Below are 23,898 nucleotides of genomic sequence, written 5' to 3'. Positions count from 1 at the left end.
GAAAGGGAAGAAAGAGAAAAGTGCGGGAGGAGAAAGAAGGCAAAGATGCAAGAGGAAATAGAACGTAGAGAATAAGGAAGGAGAGTAAAAGGATTTAGGAATAAGAAGAGGAAGAGAAGACTGAAAAAGTGCAGGTAGAGGAGGGAGATAATGTAGTTAATTAGAGATTTAAAAACAAGAAAATAGAACTAGAGGACGACTTAAGAGAAAAAATAGAGAGAAAAGTAAAGGGAGAAAAATTAATTGGGAGGGAAAAGGGACAGGGAAACTGGGAAAGAGAGAGAGAGAGAGAGAGAGAGAGAGAGTTGACCCTCTTATGACAGACGCGTTAAAGGAGAGGTAGGAGAAGAGAATTAAAGATAGGATCCATTGAAAGGTACACGTAGAGGACGATAGATAGAAAGCTTTATTGACTGGTAGACCCAGATAGATGGATATAGGTAGATAGATTGATAGTTTTAAGTCATGATAGGTAGATAGGTGAGTAAATTCATTCGACAGATAGATAGATGGGCAGATGATACCGTTTATAGATAGATAGATAGATAATAGACAGATAGAAGGATAGATGGATGGATTAGATACAGAAATAGATAAAGATAGATATAGATGAGGTAGATGAATAGATACGTAGGTAGATATATAGTTAGATTGGAGTTAGAAAGGTAGAAAGATCCATCCATCCATCCATCCAAATAGACAGACACACAGTTCTGAAATCCAGGACTAGAGAGGTTGATACATACATGCATACATACAGACACAACTAATACACATACATACATATACATACATCATCTATACACAAATATACAGACATCATCTGTACGCAGATATACATACATACATATACATACATACATTCATACATAAATACAAACGTACATACACAAATACGTACATAACTGAGCAGGATGAAAGATACGTCAGAGCATAAATTGTGATAAAATAAAGGAAGAGAGAAAGAACAGAGAAGAGGGAGTAAATACGATGCTCTACTGACAGATGGCGGACAGGCTGAGACAGAACCGTTCCGTGATAGATAGATGGATAGATAGATAGATAGATGAATTATTAGATTGTTTAGTAGGTAGGTAGGTATGTAAGTAGATGGCTTTGTGTTTGTGGGTGGATTGGTAGATAGATTGGTAGGAAGGTGAGTAGGTAGGTAGGTAGGTGAGCAGGGTACGTAGGTAGGTAGATAGATAAATAGATGGATAGACAGCTAGATAGATAGATGATGAAAGAATTGCATAGATAAATAGATCGATAAATGAGAGGATAAAGAGAGAGAAACAGTGAGTAAGAAACGAAACAGCAAAACACAGAAAGAAGAGAGAGAGAGAGAGAGAGAGAGAGAGAGAGAGAGAGTAAATAAAATGTTTGACAAGCATATCGAACAGTTTGGGGGGATTTTTGCGATTCGTTAAACCCTTAGAGGTGGCGGAAGAGGGGAGGGGGGATTGGAAGGGGAGGGGGAGGGAGATTTCTTTCAGCTGAAGTAAATCGTCTGGCCTTCAGCTGGGATATATTACAAAGTTCTGTTTTTTTTTTTTCCTGTGGTTTTAGGTTAATTTTGAGTATTTTTGCCATTGTGAGTTTCTTTGGTCGTAATAAAATCGCTTTCCCCTTCACTCTAGGCGGTGGGTATTAGCGCCCTAGTATTGGCATCAGTAGGTGTAACATTATTTCTTGCGCATACGAGAGTTGAAATCAGGGAACGGACTGTGAACTCATTCGGAAACATTAAAGAAAGGTTCCTAACTGACAGGAACTCATAGAACTCTTGATGGATAAAAGCGAGAGAAAGGTACAAAGAATTGATTTATATTTGGTAATATACTTTTGTGAGTACTGTACATACCATTGTAAAGACGGACGTAATGAGGGAAATATATATAAACAGATACTGAAGAGAGGAAGGCGGAGTAGCAGATACGAGAGACCAAAATGTATTCAAGTATCTAATTCTAAGGATACGTTATATCTATCTATCTATCTATCTATCTACCTATCTATATGTATATAAGATAGATAGAGGGATAGATAAAAGGATAGATGGAACCCTTCACGACACCAACTGACCACCAGACTTTCTCGCCCCACACACACAGACGCCCCTACAAGATAAATGGCCTCTCTCTCTTTCTCTCTCTCTCTCTCTCTCTCTCTCTCTCTCTCTCTCTCTCTCTCTCAGCTCAGATTTCTCCACAAGCCTACTAGATCTGCTCCGTCTTCACGCGATTGGGAGGAGGAGGAGGAGGAAACAGAGAGGGAGAAAAGAAAGATAAAGAAGTAAGAGAAAAAGAGGAGGAGGGGAGGAGAAGCGAGAGGAGGAGGAGTTAATAGAGAGTGAGGAAAGAAGAGAAAGAGGGAAGGGTAAGAGGAATAAAAATATGAGCAGGGGAAGAAGAAACGAAAGAAGGGGAGGAAGGAGGCGGAGGAAGAGAAAGGAAGGAAAGATGAATGGAGAAGAAAAAAAGCATAGGAAATTAAGAGGGAGGAAGAATGAAGAGAGAGGAGAAGAAGAGGGAATTGAAGAGAGGGAGGAAGAAGAGAAGAAATGTGAGGGAAGGAAGGATAAGAGCGAGAAGGAAGGTGAGAGAGGACAGGAAGAATGGAGAACTGGAAGTTTTTTTTTTTTTTTTTTTTGTAAAGGAAAATAAAAGAAGCGAAGGAAAAAGAGAGCAAAAGAGTTGGGTAAAAAAGAGGAAACGAAGCAGGAGAATCGGGAGAACAAGGAAGAGGAGGAGAGAGAGAGAGAGAGAGAGAGAGAGAGAGAGGAAAAGGAGTACTTAGGAAGAAGGATGAAAACCATGGTAAAGAAAGAAAGAGAAGAAAGAGGTTGATAGAGAGGAATAAGACACGTCCAGAAAGAATTGAGAGAAAGAGAGAGAGAGAGAAAGAGAGAGAGAGAGAGAGAGAGAGAGAGAGAGAGAGAGAGAGAAAGGAGGAGGAGGGGGGGGCCAAGTCTCCAGAGCCCGGATGTCGATGGCACTTTTCTTTTTACGATTATTTATGGACAGTCCTCAGCCTCCCTGCGTCTCTGGCTGTCCCGCGCTGTCTATCTGTCTGTCTATCTATCTACCTGTCTGTCTGTCTGTCTATCTGTCTGTCCATGTGTCTGTCCCCTCTGTCTGTCTATCTGTCCGTCTGTCTCGCGATTTATCTTTATCTGTATTTTAATTAGTTTTTTTATATCCATTCATCCACCTGTTTGTCTATAAGTCTGTCTTTCTGTGTCGGTCTCTATTTATCTATCCATCTATTTCTATCTTTATCTATCAGTCTGTCTGTGTCTAGCCATCCGTCTATATTTTTGTTTATATACTTATCTATATATGTCCCTTACTCTGTCACTTTTAATCTATCTATCTATCTGTCTTTTGTGTATATTCTGTCTACTTCCCGCTGTCTATCCGGCTCCCTCACACTGTCTAGTTTTCTTTCGCTGGCTCTATCTCTTTTCAGCTCTGGCTCACTCTCTCACTTTCTGGCATCCTCTCCTCGGCTTTACTTTCTCGAGATCACTCCCTTTATTGTATTGTGTGTCCGACTCTGTGTGTGTGTGTGTGTGTGTGTGTGTGTGTGTGTGTGTGTGTGTGTGCTTTGTCGTCTGTGTGCCTGTCTCTCCCTCTCAATCAATCAATACACCTTTCTCTTTGACGGTATTTTCTCCCAATGTCTGTGTGCCTCGCTCTAATACTCTTTTTCTCTCCCTCTTGCTCGTTTCCATCCCCTTTCTCTCCCTTTTATTTCTTCCGTATTTTCCCTTTATTTTTTTCTCTTTTTTTCCGTCTTGTTCTACGACTTTCTCTCTCTCCTTTAATCGTCATCCAGTCATCGTTTCTCTCTCTCTCTCTCTCTCTCTCTCTCTCTCTCTCTCTCTCTCTCTCTCTCAGAACAAATAAGTTGGTTTAGAATTATATTAAAGTATTTTTGGATACTGCAAAATAAATAATAGTATAAACAAGGACGGATAGAGGGGAGAACCGTCAATCACAGAGACACGAGATCAAGTCCTGGTTGTTGCAGGAAATAATTTACGATAATGAATTGTGTTATATTTATTTTTTTCCATTTTTAATTTGGCCCACCGACACGATATTTTAGCACAGACGGTCCGTATTAGTGTCAGAGTGGTGATGTGTGAAAAACTGAAGGTGATTGTGGAATGTTATGAAATTTTTTGATGGTATTGGAGTGCGGTGGATTGGTTGTGGTGGTTTTGGAGTGGGATGAGATCGAGGTGGTGGAGTGAGGTGAGGCTGAGATGCTGGGTTGGGATGGAGCGATTGTGATGGTGATGAAGAAGAGTTGATGGTGCGGAAGTGGGATGTGTTGGTGGTGATGGAGTGGTTGTTGTGGAATGGAGTTTGTGGTTATGATGGTGGTGGAAGGGGCTTGAGAAATGAAAGTAATGATAGTATAGTTGTGATAGTTGAGGCGGTAGTGTACATAAGACTGCCTGACCTTGGGAACGGGCCTATTACCTCCTGTCCAGAGTTGGCTGCAGAAAACGAATTACCTCTATAATAATAATAATAATAATAATAATAATAATAATAATAATAATAATAAATGTTGATAATAATAATGTTTTGCCAGGTGTCATGAAATAAGCATATACGGATTATCAAGAGATTCGGTGATTTTTCCTTGTTTTTAAGTGGGCCTCGTCATTTCTGTGAGTTTTCTGGATCTCTAAGTTCACATATTATACGAGTTTTTTTTTTCTTTTTTTACGGGCTCATTGGTTCTTAGTGTGTGTGGATTTTCCTTTTAGTTCGCTGGTTTTAAAGAGGGGATGATTGGTTCTAAACTATGATCTAAGAAGAATTCACTGGTTCTTGTTGGATTTCTCTGTAAGTTGGGTTCAGTGCAGTAATTTTATGAGGGATTCTGATTCGTTAGTTAGAAGGGATCCAGACCATTTTTTTTTTTTTTTTTCGATAAACAGGTCTCCGTAAGTTAGTATTTTGCACATAGCTTTGTTTGTCGCACTTTTTTCTCTTACGTCCTCAGTCTGATTTGAATGTAAATTGTTTTGGCACCTGTATTAGTGGCCACAACGTATATACAAACAATCCTTTGCAAAATTTATGTACATCACCATTTCAAGGGGCTATAGGAATTCACCAGTTCAGGAGGATCCAGGAGAGGTTCACCATGTCAAGGGGTTCCAGGAGGGGTGCACGGGTTCCAGGAAAGGTTCACCAGCTCAAATCTGACTGGTGACGGTGGGGACAGAACCCAAAGCGAACCAGGGAGGGGAGGAGAGGAGAGCGAGCAGGACCGGGTGTTGCTTTTGAAGTCCACCACTATTTTTCCTGTGCCTTCGTCTTTTCTTCGTGTTTCTTTTGAAGTTGGGGTGGTGAGAGAGGAAACTGAGGTGGAGTGTGTGGAGTGGATTGTGGAGTTTTGTGTGTGCCTTTGGATCGTACCCACCTCGTACTGGGAACTAGAGTTGGGATAATATTGATGATGATGATGATGAAACTGGTGGAAGAAGTACTAAAAATTTTTCCCGTCTTTTACACAGTTCCTTCACCCTCACCAGTCCATTCTTTTTTTATTATCTTAGCTATAATCCCTCCGGTGGTTAGAAGTTATTATTTAAAGGAAGACTTACTCTTAACTTAAAGAAGGTTTAATACAACAGGGAAAACAAATTTAAAGGTTATTTTTATTATTTTCTTTATTTCCAGTTAACCCCTTCAGCGCGAGGACGTTGTTCATCTTTATTTCACTTCCGAAAATATCCTAACGTTATTATTTTGCACATGATAGACTTTTCGAATTGTGGCAGATAGATACAGCCTTCATTAATATCGTCACTGCCAGAGGTCGCCCCTAAGTTGAATGTAATCTTAAGGAGATGGAATTTTTAAAAGGGCGATCCCGGGTGAAAGTGTTAAATATCGCAAAAGTCGAGGTCAGAGTTCAAGGTCAGTTAAATTTCCTTACATCACTGTCCCAACTTCCGCTGCCGCCATCTTTCTCCTCCTCCTCCTCCTCCTCCTCCTCCTCCTCTTCCTCCTCTTGCTTATTCTTCTCCCACCCCGGCCTTCTCAGCACCCCTTTCTCTTCGCCTCCACTTAAATCTTTTCCGCCAACTCCCTCCCTTGATCCACCCTACACTTCTCCACTGCTCTCTCTCTCTCTCTCTCTCTCTCTCTCTCTCTCTCTCTCTCTCTCTCTCTCTCACCCCTTATCCCCACGTCATTCCCCTCATCCTTCCACTCATTTCCCGTCCTCCAGCCCCACAACTTTCCCCTTCCCCATCACCTCACTTCCCTTCTCCGTCCTCCCCTCATACCTTTTTCTCTCCACCCCTCCACTCTTTTCTCTCCATCCCTTCCCACTTTGATCCCTACCCTACCTTTCATCCACCCTCCACCCATCTTCCCCTCCCATTCTCCCCTGTCTTTCGTTCTTCACCTCCGTGCTTCCGTACCTCTCTCTCCCCTTCTTCATACCCATCGCCTTCCATTCTCACTCCCCTTCCTTACCGCTTCCTCTTCCCACTTCTCTTTTCCGTCTCCTACCCCTCATCTGCCTTCACTTTTCAGCGCTCCCTCATCCTCGCCCCTCTCCCCTTTTCCCCTCTCCATCCCCATCCGTCTCTCCTCTGTCCCCTCCACTAATATGTCATCCCATCCACCACTCTCTTCATCACCTTCATTCCTCCCTATCCTCTCCACCACTCCCTCCAGCCTCCTCCTCCATCCTCCCCCTCCATCATCCCCTTTATCCCTCCACCCCCACTCCTCTTACTCCGCCCCCCTTTCTGTCCCCCGCACCACCCAGTCCATACTCCCCACCATTCCCTCCACCCCCCAGTTCATCCTCTCCACCATCCCTCAATTCTTTCCACCCCCCAGTTCATCCTCTCCACCACCCCTCAGTTCCCTCCACCACCCAGTTCATCCTCTCCACCATCCCTCTATTCCCTCCACCACTCCTTCCCCTCCTTCCTTCCCCCTACCAAGCCTACTAACTTTACTACTGGCGTTACTTACCATTAAACCCACCGACCCTTGCCCACCCTCACCCTCACCACCACCCGCACCCCCACCCCCACCTTCCCCCGTCCCCCCACCTTCCCCCACCACCATCACCACCGCAATACCCACCTCCATTACCCACCGTGCTCTATACTGACGATATTTTTACGATCCCCCCACCTCTCTCTCTCTCTCTCTCTCTCTCTCTCTCTCATAATTACTTTGGGTTCTAGCAGTTCGCTTAATCTTTTATCTTTCATTATCTCTTCCTCATTCCCTTCATCTCTTTACCACTTCCTTTTCCTTTCTACATTATCTTTCCTCTTTCTCTCATATCCCCAGTTCTCTCTCCTCATTTCCCTTCACACATACTCCCACCCTCATCTCCCTTGCATTTCTTCCTTACTGTACTCATTCACATCCTTCGTTATTCTTTCATTACCTGATCCTTTCCTTCTCTCTCACTTACTTTCTTCCTTTTTCATCTCTCGTCCACGTGCACTCTCATTTCCACTCTCCTGCGCTCTCTAACCCTGTCATTTCTCTCTCCTTTCTATTTTACTTTCCTTTCTCACTTTCTATATTCTGTCTTAGCCTCATCATCTCCTTCTCTTACGCATCCTCATTCTAGTTCTCTTTCTCTCCTCTCATATTCTCTCAAATGCATGCTTATTTTCGCGCTCCTACACCTCAGCCGATCTCATTTCTCTTTCCCTTCTATCTTACTCTCGTTTCTCACTTATTCTCTTTTCCTCATCTCTTATCTGCTCTCATGAATCCACCCTCTCTTTCCCTCATCTCCAGTCCTCGTGCACGGTCATTTCCACTCTCCTGCACTCTCCAGCCCTTTCATTTCCCCCCTCCTTCCTCTCTCCATCCCACCACTTCCCGTTTTCCCCATCCACACTCCCATAACCTCACCCATAACCATTACTAAACTCCCTCTCTCTCCACTTACTCCTCCTTCATATACGCTAGTACTGCCTCTCTCTCTCTCTCTCTCTCTCACACACACACACACACACACACACACACACACACACACACACACACACACACACACACACACACACACACACACACACACACACACACACACACACACACACACACACACACATCACTCTCAATCATTAACTCCTACCCTCCTATAACCCATTCTAAGCTGAAGAAGATCGTCCGACTTTAGCTATGATAAAATACTAGAGTTGTCATGATCATTAGAGGGTTAGATTTCTTCCCTTTCTCTCCCACATGTCCCTACTCTTCTCTGACACATAATTTTTCTCTCTCCATTCTCCCTTACCTAGCATCCCCATTTTCCTCCTTCCCCTTTCCATGTATCTCGTTTAATTACAGTTTTCCTCGTTACCTTTCATCCACCTTCTCCCCATTCACTCCTACCCACTTGCATCCTTCATCATCGTCTCTTGGCATCCCACTCTCACTCCCTCATTCCTACTCCCACGCCCTTAGCAAGTCAATAACCACTGTTCATCCCAATTCCCTAGTATGTAATTCCAACCCCCCCCCCATAAACCACCACTCCCCACTCACTTCCATTTTCTCCCACTCCCCCCTAGCACTCCCACCAACTCCCACCGTACACTCTTTTCCCTCACTTCTCCTCATTTCCCTCTTGTGTCGTGTAACCATAGTGAACTCCATTTTCTTTGATTTGTCTCCTTCCATGCCAGTCCTACTTACTCCCACTCCTCCCCTCGCTTCCCACTCACTCCCACTTCTCCTCATCGCTTCCCACTCACTCCCACTTCTCCTCATCGCTTCCCACTCACTCCCACTTCTCTTCATCACTTCCCACTCCCTCCCACTTCTCCGCTTCCCACTCATTCCCACTTCACGCCATCGCTCCCCACTCATTCCTACTTCTCTTCATCGCTCCTTACTCATTCCCAAATCCCCAACCTCTCATAAAATCGCTATTCTTTGCAGTTCTTTTCATTGAGCCTCACCTCTTTCTCTTCCCTCTCCAAAATCCCCACTCATATCCACCCATTCCCACCCTTCCCCACTCCTCCACTGCATCCCCACTCTCCCACTCCCCCCTCCTGCTTTCCCTCTCCACTCTTACAGCCTCTCGTATAAACACAATATTTTCATTCTCTTACTTCCAGCTCCTGTCTTTTCATCCCCACACACCCCACCCCCTCATTCACCTTTCCCCAACCCGCAGCATTCTTTTCCCCACTCCCACAGCATTCCCTTCCCCACTCCCTCTGCATTCCCTTCCCCACTCTCTCAGCATTCCCTCTCCATTCCCCCCACTTCCCTCACTCCCAGTCCTCCCACTGCTCCAGCATCTCGTTTACCCACACTTTTATCCATTTTCTCTCATTCGCCACCTCCTCCTCAACAGTCTCTTCTCGTCCTGTTTTCACTCCCAACGTCCGCCACTCCCACTCTTCCCACTCCCCCCACTCTCCCTCCTACTCCACCACTCTTCTTTCTACTCCCTCACTCTTCCACCAACTCCTCAACTCCCTGTCCCAGTCCCACAACCTGTATTCTCTTCCACATACCTCCACCTCTTCCACTCTTATTTACCCTTGGTACCCCCTCTCTCATTTCCACTTACAGCCACCTTTCCGCTTACTCTCCTCTCCAATCCTCCCCAGTCCCTTACTCTCCACCCCTTCCCTCTTCTCCACTCCCATTCCCCCAACCCCTGTTATCTTCCCTTTTACTCTTACTTACCCACAACAATCCCCATCTCAGCCTTACCCAACAGTCACCACTCCACAGACTTTTCCAGTCCTCCCCATTCCCCTATTCTCCAGTAACTCCCACTCCCCAACATACAACCACTTCCACTCCCCCACTCCCATGCCCACTCACTCCCACAGTCCCACACCCACTCCCACTCCCCGACACTCACTCACTCCCACACCCCTACTCCTTACTTCCACTTCTCCCTGGTCACGTACTTCCCACTCAATCCCACCTCTTCCCACTTCCTCACGCCCACTCCTTCACTCCCACTCCTCATCTCCCACTCCCCAGGTCCTCGTATAACCACCACGGCCCTCAAAATCCTGGCCAAATCGCCGGGTAGGAGTGTCTGGTTTGCATAATGTTGTGTCAGTGAAGGCGGTTAAAAGTACGGTAACTGCCGGCTATACGCTCCGTGAGGCCTTCTCTTTTGCCGGCACGGTGAGCGGGGTTATGAGGTGGGGAGGGGTGGGGTTGGGGATGGGCAGGGGGGGAGGGGATGGAGAGGGAGAGGAAACGAGGTGTGTGACGGAGAGGGTTGTGGGGCGGGATGAGGTTTGGGAGGGGGAAGGGTGGGAATTGGGAGGGAGAGGAAACTAAGGTGTGGGATAGAGAGGGTTATGAGGTGGGATGGGTTTGGGAGGGCGAGAGGGGAGGGTCGGGATGGAGATAGAGAGGGCTTTGAGGTAAGTAGAGGTGGGGTTGAGGTTGGGGTGGAGGGGTTAGGAAGGGAGGGGAGAGATGGGGAAGAGATAAGAAGAGGTGAGATGAGGTGAAATAATATATATGGGTAGATAGTAAGGTGAGTAGGACTTTGAGGTGGGGAAGAGTAGGGGTGGGGAGGGGGAGAGCGGGGTTAATTGAGAAGAGAAGGGATGGGGGGGAGGAAGTGTTGAGTGTAGAGAGATAGTGAGATAAGCGTGGTTATGAGGTGGGGAGGGGTTGGTTTGAGGAAGGGGAGGGGGAGAGAGAGGAAGTGGGGAAGGGAGAAGATGGCGAAGGGGTGGATTTTTAAGTGAGATAGGATGAATGTAAGAAGTGCGGGATTATGAGGTGGAGAAGGGTGAGGTTGGAGAGGAGAGGAAGCGAAAGAGGGGGGAAGGAGAGGAAGATGAGGTGTGGGTTGGGGAGATAGTGGGGTGTGGGGGGTTTTGAGGTGGGGATGTGGAGGGGGAGGAGGGATTTTGGTGAGATGAGAGAGGGAGGGGAAGGGGATTAAGATTGGGGAGGGAGAGAAAAAATGGTGTAGGAAGAAGAGAGCCATGAGGTGAGGAAGGGTGGGGTTAGGGAGGGGGAGGGGGAACAGGGAGGAGATTGAGAGAGGAGGGGGAAGGAGTGGAAGATGAGGCGTGGGACAGAGACAGTCTAAGGTGAGAGGGTTATGAGGTGGGGAAAAATAAAGTTGGGAAGGGGAGGCGGAGAGGGAAGATATGAGGATGGGAGGGGAGGGGGAGGGGAAGAGAGGATGAGGAAGGATGGAAGAGAGAAAGGGATAAGGAGTGAAGGATGAGGTAAGGTGGGATGGGAAGATAGGAAGGTGAATGGGGTTATAAGGGGAGAAGTGGGGTTAGGGAGGGGGATGGGGAGAAGGGAGATGAGGGATGGCGGAGAGGAAGGAGAAGAGATTAGGAGAGATGAAAAAAGATGATAATAGTGTAATATTTTGAAGGTGGAGCAAGGAGGTGTTGGAGATTGAGAGATAGTGAGGATAGGAGGGTTATGAGATGAGGAGAGATGAGGTTAGGGAGGGAAGAGAAGGAGGGGTAAGGTAAGGTGAGAGAAAGGAGGAGGGGATGAGGAAGGTGTATTGATATGGAGGGGGATTGGATAGAATGGAGTGTGAGTGATATGAGATGGTTAAATTATGTGGACAGGAGGTGGTGCAGGGAAGTGATAGTTCTTGGAGCAATTATGAGGTGAGGATGGGGAGGTGGAGATGCAGAAAGGAGGGCTGAGGAGAAGAAAGGATGGAGAACAGAGGGGGTGACGAGATGCCATTGAGAGATAGGAGACAGGGAATCGAGATGGCAGGATGGGATAATGAAACAGGAAGCTGATGAATTGAAATGGCGGTGCAGTGGAGATTATTTGGATCTGAGGTGAGTTCATGGGTAGAATGAGTGTTATGAGGAGAGACTATGGGTTAATTAACACTCTCAGGCTCATAAACTCACTCCCAGTTGAATAAAATCGTCTTGTCATTAAATGGAACACGGCACTAGAGTTGTCCTGACCGTGAGAGGGTTAAAAGAGGGTAGGAGCAGATTTTGTTAGGCTCTGTCAGCTTGGCATTAACTTTCATATGAAGATTTATGGGGTGGGATTTGGGATTAAAATTGTGTCCTGTGAATGTGTGTGAGGATATAAAGGGGTGTTATCGGAGGCTGTATCGTGAGGTTATGTGTGAAGCGAGATTGCTGGTTGCATATAGATGAGGTTTTATGAAGATGGATTTTGATAGTGTGTGGTGGTGATGGTGGTTATGACGATGATTAAGGATGATGATGATGATGATGATAGTAATTAATAATAATAATAATAATAATAATAATAATAATAATAGCAGTAAAAATAAAAAAAAATAATATTAATGATGGTTTGCTATGCTTATATACGGTTGATTAGTACTTAATCAGTAAATTAATGATGAGTTATGAGAACTGGATAAAGGAAGAGAGTAATAGGAAAAGATCATTAAAGAGCAAGACAACGACAACGACGACGACGATGATGATAATAATGATGATGATGATAATAATGAAGATAGTAATGACGGTGAATGGGCTTAGAAAATCCCCACGAAGTAACCCCAAATCAGAGAACGTCCTTGGATAACCCGAAGTACACGTCTGTATGTTCATAAATCACCACGACAATTCTCACAGTAGCCTAGTCAGTGTATTATAACAGTGTGGAGACCATTGTCCATTCCCCTGGGAAGGTTGGCAGGCTTTAGTAACAATAATGGTTCTTTCTGACACCCAACGCAAATAAGTGTGTTTATTAACGAAGCTAACTTATTAATGAACACCGAATATAGCTTAGATAATGATACTGATGACAGTATTACAGCCGTTAATGATGATAGCTTTTACAGTGAAAATAATAAAGATGATGATGTGATGATGGTGATGGTTATTTTGTATTATTGTTATTTATGGAGACTGGGGAGAAATTTAGCATGATATTATGAAGTAAAAATTGTACCAATAGTTTAATGATAGGAAAACAGAAGGAGCGGTAGTAGGGTAGAATTATAGTGATGAAGTCATGAGGGAGTATAGTGAGTAGTAGTAGTATGAGGTAGAATAGTAGTGATGAGGCTTTGGGAGAATATAGTGAGAGGTAGAATTATGAGGTAGACTAGTAGGGATGAGGTTATGAGAGGTTGGAGAGAGAGAGAATTTTGAGACAGAACTGCAATGTAAAGTCTGTGAGATGATATGTGGAGATTGAGGTAGAAATATAAAGTAATGAACACCTAACGTACGGGGAGGTAGAATTATGAGGTAGACTAGTATACATGATAAGGTAGACCAGTAGAGATGAGGTTATGAGAGGTTATAGAGTGGTTGTTATTGAGTATTGGATGTGTGTTATCGCTGTCACTCCCTTGTAAATCACTGTTATGAGAATTGCCCTGTAAACGTGTAATAGGCTGGCCGGGTTGGGTGAGTGGGGGAAGTGAGAGGGTTGAGTGGGATTGAGAGGGATGAGTGGGATGAGATGAGATGGATTGAGAGTTGGATAGGGTGGCCGGGTTGGTGGGTGGGGGTTGTGAGAGGGTTGAGTGGGAATGGGGGATGAGTGGGGTGTACGATGAGGTAGATAGATAGATGGATAGATGATAGATAGATAGATAGATAGATAGAACGAGAGTGTGGGATGAAAGAGGATAGGAAACAGATCAAGAGGCGACTATGAAAGAAGAGGAGAGAAGGAAGAAGAAGACGGAAAATGAAGAAAAATGAGATAATATAATGAAAGAAGATGAATGAAGGAAAGACAGAATGATGGACAGAGAGTAGCAAAGGAAGGAAGAAAGATAGGAAGGGAGTGAGACACGAAACCACGGGAAAATGATAGGGAAGGAAAGGAAAGGAAGGATCAAGAAGAGAGAGAGAGAGAGAGAGTCGAGGAATGTGATGAGGCCGAGTCTATTGATGCCTGTGTGCCTCTGTTCTGGCTTTGTTGATGTTCGTATTACATCTCTCTCTCTCTCTCTCTCTCTCTCTCTCTCACACACACACACACACACACACACACACACACACACACACACACACACACACACACACACACACACACACACACACACACACACACACACACACACACACACACACACACACACACACACACACACACACACACACACACACACACACACACACATATTCTCCATTCTTTCCTCGTCCTCTCAGTCGTTGTCTCTTGTTGTTTAGCCCAGCCCTTCCTCTCTCCCCCATTCTTCCTCTTCCCTCTCCCTCTCTTCCTCTTCCCTCTCCCTCTCCCCCCCATTCTTCCTTTTCCCTCTCCCTCTCTTCCTTATATTCTCACATTGTTTCAATTTCTTCTTCCCTCCATCTCATTCTCTCATTCCAACTCCTTCTTTCCTATTTCCCTCCTTTCCTCTTTCCCTCCTGTCTTTATCTCTTCCTCACACTCCATCGTCTTGCTTCTCCATTCGTCATTGTTGTTGATTTATCCATTTCTTTTTCCATTTCCTTTCCTCTCCTTTTTTCACTTACCCTCTATGTCATTTTATTTAGTGGTTTCTTGCTACCTCCAGACGATTTATTAAGCCAAAGAATGTCCTCTCGTACTGCACTGAAGGGGTTGATAACAGTAGTAATAATAGTAGTAGTAGTAGTAGTAGCAACACCGAGCTCAACTGAATGTGAACCTAGTGGACTACAGGCTGGTTTTCCTCCTGCAGTCCCCCAGCCTCTTTTGGGGGATAGGAAGGGAACTGAGGGACGTTTGTATAACCGGGTAGTGGAGTCGCTCAGATATATCGGTGCCACCACGTGAAGGCGCCCCTCTCCAACACCTTATCGTACTGAAGAGGATTAGTGTTTATGTAAAGTTAATTTGGTGATCCTTGAAGTTGTTGACGAATCAATGGCACCTTATGATTATTTTTTTTCTATTTTGCTCTAATAGAAAATGTCAGTCATGTTCTATAATGTACCTAACAGACCCATATGGATCAATGGGTCCGTTGTTTGCTCTCTCTCTCTCTCTCTCTCTCTCTCTCTCTCTCTCTCTCTCAGTACCGACAGAGTGATGGAATTAGTGCTGTAGTTGTGTGAGTTTGAATGGGGTGGAATGGGGTGGAGGCGGGGTACAGAGGAGTGGGGAAGAGAGGGGTGGAGTGGGATGGAGAGGGATGGAGTAAGGTGAACTGGAGTGGGATGGAGTGGAGTAGGAGGAATGGTGTAGTAAAGTGGGTTCTGTTAGGTGGGTTTGGGTGGGGTGGGGATGGGATGGAGAGGGGTGGGACTGGATAGGATGAGGTGTGGTGGAATGGAATGTGGTAGGGTGGGTTGGGTAGAGTGGGAAGGGATGGGGTGAGAATGGGAAGGATGGTGTGGGGTTGGGATAGGTGGAAAGGGGTGGAGTGGAGAGAGAGAGAGGTGGGGTGGAGGGAGGGGGGTGGAGGGAGATGGGGTGGAGGGAGGTGGGGTGGGGTTAATGGGATGGACAAAACCAATAGCCTCTGCCGGTCAAGTTGCCGGAGTGGGTCAACTATGGTAATTACTGGTTCTTTTTGTTGCCCCGTACTTGCTGATGGCTGCGAGAGGGACGTGAGTGGGGTGGGAGTGGGATTTGACGAGTGGGAATGAGATTTGAGCAGAGAGGGAGTGAGCTGTGAGTGGAGTGGGAGTGCGCTGGGTAGTGACTGGCATGAGTAGGCTGGGAGAGGGATGAGTGGGATGTGAGTGAGTTAGGAGAGGGATGAGTAGGCTGGGAGTGAGATGAGTGAGCTTGAAAATTCGACTCATCTTCAGAAATCCTTAGTTAATATTAAATCCATGTACAATAAATATCAAGTTAAATTAGCAAGTTAAACGCTATTGAATTATCACACAGTTCTATATATTACTTAATTAAATTTTAGCCTGGTGTTCAATTAGGGGCGTCAGTTAATAACTTGGTGAATATTTATCTATCAATTACACTCTAATGAATGTTAGGGTTGTGTTCAGTAAGTGGCTAGTCCTGTAATAACGGTACAGTAATTAAATGGAGCCTGTGGTGGTTGGGTTGGTAACGTGTGCATCTCCCAATCGTACTGACCCGCGTTCGATCCCACCCAAGGGCAGGTATTGAAGAGAGTACAGTAGTATGTCCTTCCATGTGTTCTCAAGTTTTCCTATTCCCAGTTTTCCTTCAGTGAAATATACTGACATACAAACACGGACATTCCAGCAGGTCAGGTTTCCATATATTTTTCCACCCTGCATTCTAAAGCCATCCATACCTCTGCAAATGTGTGAAGCACTGGATGGGGCGGATTACTTCCCCAGTGACTGAAAGTGGTGTTCCTTGACCCAGTGGATTTAGTGCCATTTCAAGACTGTAAAATGTGGCTTGGACGTTCAAGAGCTGCCAGCCCGTGTCAGGCATGTACAGACCGGCCACTTCAGTACATTCATACGTACATACATCCATACATATATATACGTACATCATACATACATACCTCATACATACATACCTCATACATACATTCATAGCCTACATACATACATACGTACACACAGATATACAGACAGACATTCATATATACATACCTATATACATAAATACTATATACGTACATACAATGCATGCATACATACATGAGCAAGGATTTATGCAAAATTATCATTCACCTTTTGATTAATGACATACCTTGATGCAGTTAGCAGAGTCCATGCATTAAAAAAGATCATTTAACCATCATTTATTCCTTAATTAAAGTTAGGTCCAAACGCATTTAGTAGAAAGCTCCATTACTAACCACTGGAGAGTACTTAACTATTACATGTACTCCAGTGTAATCCAGGTTCACATTAATAGCCTTTACCTGTCATTAAGTACTATGTAATCAAGGGAGAAGTCATTATTATAGCCACGGACAGTTTAATGGCCGCACTGTCTGGGAGAAGTTGGAATGAAGGTGTTGAAGTGGAGTGGGTGGGATGGAGAGGGTGTGAGGAGGTGGAGAGGGATGAGGGGTTGGTTTGGAAGGATGGGAAGGAGGGAAGAAGATGGGTTTGAGAGGAGGGGAAAGAAAGGGAAGGGGAGAGAAAGGAGAGATGGTAATGAGGGAGGGAAGGGGAGATTTAGGGAGGATGGAGAGGCAGGAAGAAGGGTTAGAGAGGGAAGAGAGAATAGAAGGAAAGGGGGAGAGAGGAGAAAGGGTACAAAGATAGAAATGTGGAAGGGAGGGGAAGGAAGGAGAGAAGAAGGAAGGTTAGACTGGCGAGAGAGAAGGGAGGGAAGGGGAGAGAAAGGAGGGAAGGCAGACAGCTAGAAATGAGGGAGGGAAGGAGACGGAAGAAAGCAGGATGATGGTGGAAAAGTGAGGACGGGAGATATAGATGGAAGAAAGGGGTAGAAGGAAGGAAGAGAGAGAAAAGAGGGAAACGGAAGGGAGGGAAAAGGGAGGAGAAAAAGAAAGGAGGACAATGAGGTACTGAAGGAGAGAAAAGAGGGAGACAGGAACTGTATGGAGGAATAGGAATAAGAATTTTTTAACCCCAACGCCCTGTCTCTTCCATTTCCTCATCAACCATCTTTTCCCTTCTCGTACAGTCTTCTCCACTCTTCTCCATCCATAACCTCCCCAGCACACTTCCGCTCATCTCCTCATTTCTCCCTTCGCTGGCAACATTCGCATTCCAACACTGTGGACTCTCAACTCACTTCCATTTATCAGTCTTAACCTTTTATCTGTCTTCCAGCTTCACCCTCGCTTCCCCTGTCAGCCTTCACTGTCTCATCTCCTCTATCTCCAGCGTTCCTCCTCCATTTTTCCTGCGTCCCCAACAACACATCCATCAGCACAACCACCCAACAATTCTATTATTTTCCTCACAACATCCATACCGTCCCCATTAATCCGCAACTCTGACATCTTCTCAACCATGACCTTCCATCCTTCTTCTAGTATCCCCCTCCGCCTCTCTCACAGCCCAGATTTCGCTCCCCTTGCCTTCCCAGTACACCTCCCCATTTCCCTTCCTCCTCAAAAGCCTCTCCCCCAACCCATAAGCTCCCTACTGAACCTACTCTCTCTTCCCCATCTCTCCTCCCAGCTCCCTCCTTTCTCTTCCAGTTCCCCTTTTTCCTTCTCTTCCTTTCTCCCCAGTCTTCCTTACCACTTACTGTCCCCCTTTCCCACACTAACTTCTCCCACTAACCCCACTCTCTTCCCCAACAACTCCTCTAACTCCCCTCGCTCTTTCCCAACAGTCCCCATTTGCGAGGTCTGCCTAACTCTTACTTCCCTCTGTCTCACTTTCACCTCCCTCTCACCCTCACCCTTTCTCTCAGCCCCTCACCCTCACCTCTTCTTTCTTCCTACCCGACAGGTCGCCACATATCCAAATCACTGTCATTTCAAACTGGTCCCGGAATCTGGGATCTGTTTAGCTCTCACATCCCTATATCTCCCCAAATCGCCTTCTCTTCTCCTCCAGTTTCTCCCCAAATCCCCCACCCTTCTCCCCAGTCTCTCCCCAGATCACCCTCCCTTCTCCCCAGTCTCTCCCAAAATCACCCATCCTTTTCTCTCAGTCTCTTCCAAAATAACCCTCCCAACTCCTCCAGTCTCTCTCAAAATCACCCTATCTTGTCCTCTAATCTCTCCCACAATCGCCCTCCCTTGTCCTCCAGTCTCTCCCCACCCTTCACCCCAGCTAACCCCATTCTAATTCTCAAACTAACCCACTTTCTCCAACAAACTCCAGTTCATTCCCCAGCTAACTCCCCTTTAATTCCCAAACAAATCCCACTTTACTCCTTCAACTAATCCCATTTTAATCCTTCAATTAATCCCACTTTAATCCTCCAACTAATCCCTTTTAAATCCTTCAACTAATCCCACTTCAGTCCTCCAACTAATCCCACTTCAGTCCTCCAACTAATCCCACTTTAATCCTCCAACTAATCCCACTTTAATCCTCCAAACTAATCCCACTTTAATCCTCCAACTAATCCCGCTTTAATTCCCCAGTAGCCCCTCTAACCCCACTCTCTCTCTTTCCCCACAGGTCCTGAATTTTGGGGGCTACTCAACCCCAACTGGAACATGTGCGATAAAGGCAGAAGACAGTCCCCGATCAACATAGAGCCAGACAAGCTTGTTTATGATCCCCACCTCAGGCACCTGCACATCGATAAGCACAGGGTAAGAGAGAGAGAGAGAGAGAGAGAGAGAGAGAGAGTAGTTTTGTTCCGTGAAATGATACGGCAGTATTGGTAAACTTATACAGTATTTTCACACTGGAAGACACATGGTAAGTTACGAGAGAGAGAGAGAGAGAGAGAGAGAGAGAGAGAGAGAGAGAGAGGTTGGATGAAGTAAGCAAGATATAGAAAGTTCATACTAGTATACTGTATCGTAGGTATGTATTGTTGATACATACTATGCAAGGAAATTTTCAGAACTTATAAACAGGTCCATTTTTTTCATCTTATATGTAATTTTGACATATTTCTATTTTTTTTTTTTTTTACTAACCTCCTCTCGACCACTTTAAGCACAATTGTTCTTACACTGCTTTATGTTATTATACTGAAAGTATTACAAACTCAAGACAAAAGCTTATTTCTTTCAACACTTGCCTTTTTTCTGTTTGCTTTGCACTTTGGTTTATATATATTTATTATCAAAGGCTTAACTTAATCGTTGAAGTAAGTGTTTAAGAATTTCCATCCAGATGTTTTTTTTTTTTTTCCTGATCGGTAACCCATTGTAAATTGCTTCCCCTGTCTTTCAGTTGTGATTGGCAGTTGTTTCAGTACGTGATTATTTTACTGTGTGACTTACACTTTTCTTAAAGAAGACGGGATTAGAGTTCATTGGTGGTACAAAAATATGCCATCACTGTTTTCAAGGTGGAAGAATTTTTACTGCTTTTATTATCGTTACCATCACCCATATCACTTATCGTAGCCATCATCCTTATCACCATTAACCCCATTATCATGATCATGGGGATCATTAGTTTTCTCAGACGTTTGTATTTGGCTTGATTTCAGATTCAGTCTAATCGGCTTAATTTTTTTTAATGAAAAAATTTATATATGATATATTAAGAAACAGCTGTAGTAGTGCAATCAGACTAGGTAAATGACTTTAAAATTGATGGATAAATGTAACAGCAGTGAGTATGCTTTGTTTCCATTTCCTTTGACATATCACAGAAGGCTTTTTTAAAATGTTGAAACCAGTATCATGGTCATTCTTCTCCTAGTGCTGATTGAAATATGTTAACCTTTTCATAGTATGACGTCTTATATCACCAAACGGGTATATTCTGTGTAGGAAACAATTTTGTGAGGAGGTAGATTTAGCCATCATGAATCCCTTTACCACTAGAGCTCATTCGTATGGTGAAATAAATAAGTTATACCCTTTCTGCTCTAAGTTGACCTAATACTACCACCTCTTCGTAATGATTCCTGAGTTGTAGCAAGAGTTTAACGAGATACCCTGATGTTTACCATGAAGAAACTATGAAAAAGGATGTTGGGCCACAGTATTTCCTAATGCCACTAGGCTTCATGAAATAAGCTCCCAAAAGAAAAAAAATCTGGACCAGCTTAAAATAAAATGACTGTAGTTGCAGGGATAAAAAATAAGACATTTTCGGGCATGAGAAGTAAAGATACACAACTTAGATTTAAAAGCCAATCATCCCGAATCTTCAGCTAAGGAAATGGCAGGTGGGGATTGGGTACATTTACTGCCCTGTTTATTTCTTGCCAATCTGCATTCAACACTCTTTACTATTTACGACGGGGATTTCAGTGAACCGTATTGCAGTGCAGTGGGCGATAATTCTGAACCAGTTCCTGTCACCTGTCTTGCCTCTCTTTCCATGAACTTTGACACTTGGCCTCTTCTTCTTTTTCATCTTTTCTTCTTCATATCTTCTTCTCCTTCTTCTTCTTCTTATTATTATTATTATGATTATTATTATTATTATTATTACTGTAGCTACAAATATATGAACACTAGACTGCAGAGCACAGGGTGTCCAAAAGTTGTAGAAAACCTTCCGTATAGCGTAGAACAAATGTTAGATATTAAGAGAAAATGAAGAAAAGAAAAAAGAGAAATTCAGTACGATTAGTAGCCATGCACGTTATACAGGGTGGTCCATATATAACGCTAATCTTTCGTGTGTTGTGGGGGCGGCTCAGTGTTATTAGTATCTACCCTGCATCATTTATTCATCTCCTCTAAATGCCACATCCACGCCCACACCAGCCGACTGAGCCTTCTTCGCAACGCAAGATACTGTCACGTGATTTTCTAGTGGAGCGCAGTTTACCTCCTTCCCCCCCCCCTTCATCGATATGTATTTGTGTTCACTCTGTCTATCTGTCTCGTATCTATTTCCCGGTCTCGCGCTCTCTCTTTCTCTCCCTGTCTCTCTCCTGTCACATCTGGATACGCATTACCTGGGCTGTCTGCCTGTTTGTCTGTCTCCCTGTTGCTCATTTGTCTTGCCTGAATGTCGCTTCTCTCTCTCTCTCTCTCTCTCAGAGAGAGAGAGAGAGAGAGAGAGAGAGTTACACGGCTTGCAAGTTGACCTGGTATTCACGAGACATGAACCAGAACTGCGTCAGATCACCTCTTATCTTCCCCCTCCTCCTCCTCCTCCCCCTCCTCCTCCTCCCCCTCCCCCTCCGCCTCCTCTTCCTCTCCTTCTGTGTCCTCCTCCTCCTCCTCCAACTCGCCTTTCTCTTCCTTTGCTCTTTCCTTGAGTCTGCCTCCGTCTTCTTCCCTTTATTTCTCCTCTTTTCCTCGTTATCATATTATTCTTTTTCCTCGTTTTCATTTTCCTTCTTCCCTTTTCCCATCCTTCTGCCATTGTCTTCCTCAGTTCTTCCGATCCTCTTCATTACTCCTCTTCTTACCCTAATCTTCATCTTTATTACTCGTTCTTTACTTTGTCTCCTCTCCTTATCATCCTCGTTCTGTTCATTCCTCCTCCACCTAGCATTTCTCTTCGTCTCCCTTCCTTCGTCTGGCCTCATCTTATCTCACTCTCCTCTTCCTCTTACCTGATCACCCCTTATCTCCGCCATTCTCCTCTTCTTGCTGTCATGTATTTTTCCTTCTTTCTCTTCTTCCCCTTCATTGCTCATTATCGCCCCACTAGCAAGCGATAATATAGTTGCCTGCGTCTGTGTGTGTGTGTGTGTGTGTGTGTGTGTGTGTGTGTGTGTGTGTGTGAACAAAATATCTCAAAATCAGTTGTGCATATTGTATCCAAACTTTGTGGCCAGTGTCACGCGATATGTGGCTTGAACTAATTAGATTTTGGCGAAGTAAATTGCAGCCATTTTATATTAGCAAAGGTTACTGATTTATTTACTTAGTGATGGCGAATGCTTAGGCTGCCCTTTTTATATTTATTTATTTTTTCTCATATTGATCTTTCCTCCGCCGTAAATTGTTTTTGTATTATCCTCTTTTATTTTCTCTCTCTCTCTCTCTCTCTCTCTCTCTCTCTCTCTCTCTCTCTCTCTCTCTCTCTCTCTCTCTCTCTCTCTCATTTGACAAGGGTATAACATAACTCCCATAGTTAAGATTCGACCTCTTCACTGGACCCGCCAAGTCTGTGTGATCTATGTATCCTCAGTGTAACTTTACGTAACTCACACCTGTAATCAAGACCAGGTGAGGTGAGCGAGCCGCCTACCTTTCACGGAGTCAGGGCGGTGGGTGGGAATAAATGGTGAGGAAAGACCAGTTATCCGCACCAACCCGACCTGAAGAATAGATGGATGGATAGGGATGCCGAGCACGCTTCACCTCTATTCACATCATTCCCTCTCCTCCTCTTCATGGCTTTTGCTTTTTCCTCCATTTATATCATCTCTGCCCCTCTCCGTCTGTTCTCCTCCTTTCGTCCCTTCATTTCTCTCCCCTCGACACTTTTCTCCAGTCTTCCACCCCCCTTGTCGCTCCTTAGTGCTTCTTTTCTTTCCTCCTTATTTTCCTCTTCCTCCCACCAGTCATTTTGCTGCCCTCCCCTCGTCTCCTCCCTCTTTTCTTCTCATCCACTTCTCTTTTATTTCGTCTCTCTTCTTTATGGAATTATATAAAAAATAGATCACTAAGGAAGAGATGCCAAAAAGCTTCCTAACCTGACAAGACTGCCGCGATGATCTAGTACTGTCATTTTTAACTCAGCTGAGGTGTCGTCCATGCAGCCAGTGTTGGTTATGGGTAAAACTAGTAAGGTATTCAAGGTCTGTCTGAATTTATTTGTCTGTCTGTTACCCCCATCTCTCTCTCTCTCTCTCTCTCTCTCTCTCTCTCTCTCTCTCTCTCTCTCTCTCTCTCTCTCGTGGTTATCTTGATCACAGAAGATTCCATCCCTTTGATTATAATTGCAGTGAAGCCGAAACAGAAAGTCATTTTCATTACAGCCAGGTTTGATTATCTTTTCTTGGAACGGAGAGAGAGAGAGAGAGAGAGAGAGAGAGAGAGAGAGAGAGAGAGAGAGAGAGAGAGAGAGAGAGACATTATCAGCCAGATCCCACCTTAAGTATGTTTTTTAGCTCTTATGTAACTTGCCAACCTATAATTGCTGTTCCATTTGTTATTATTGATTTTTTAGCGTTAATTACAGAGGATCGAGTTGGTTGGGTGAGTTTTATATGGAAGAGAACCTGAGAGCGATTGGCACCCCCGCTTTCTCTCTCTCTCTCTCTCTCTCTCTCTCTCTCTCTTTTACTTGATACTTGATATATTAACTCTCAGACAGTGAGTATGAAACGTATGTGCAAGAGAAAATGCCAAAGATTATGTGCATTATGGTCGGGCTTGTGAGGCTGAACCAGGATTCCGGGGGCTTGGGTGGTGAGTGAGTGGGTGTGTGGCCCATTTCACTGGGCATGCTTTTGGTAGTTCTCCCTCCATCGT

At 44.6% G+C, this 23,898-nt stretch overlaps 1 protein-coding gene across 1 annotated transcript in view; it reads left to right on the top strand.

The window, feature by feature from the left end:
* CARPA (Carbonic anhydrase-related protein A) overlaps positions 1 to 23,898 on the top strand; it is a 556,097-nt gene that overhangs the window by 230,974 nt on the left and 301,225 nt on the right. Inside the window, exon 3 of the mRNA XM_080271217.1 lies at positions 19,004 to 19,140. Coding sequence (XP_080127343.1) covers positions 19,004 to 19,140 — 137 coding nt within the window. The remainder of the gene's footprint in view (positions 1 to 19,003; positions 19,141 to 23,898) is intronic.

The sequence above is a fragment of the Coenobita brevimanus genome, chromosome 45, assembly GCF_032717465.1.
Source record: "Coenobita brevimanus isolate Jiangsu-jjx chromosome 45, ASM3271746v2, whole genome shotgun sequence".
Classification (NCBI taxonomy): Eukaryota; Metazoa; Arthropoda; class Malacostraca; order Decapoda; family Coenobitidae; genus Coenobita; species Coenobita brevimanus.
Note: the sequence above shows the minus strand (reverse complement) of the source record. Positions and strands in the feature narration are given on the sequence as shown.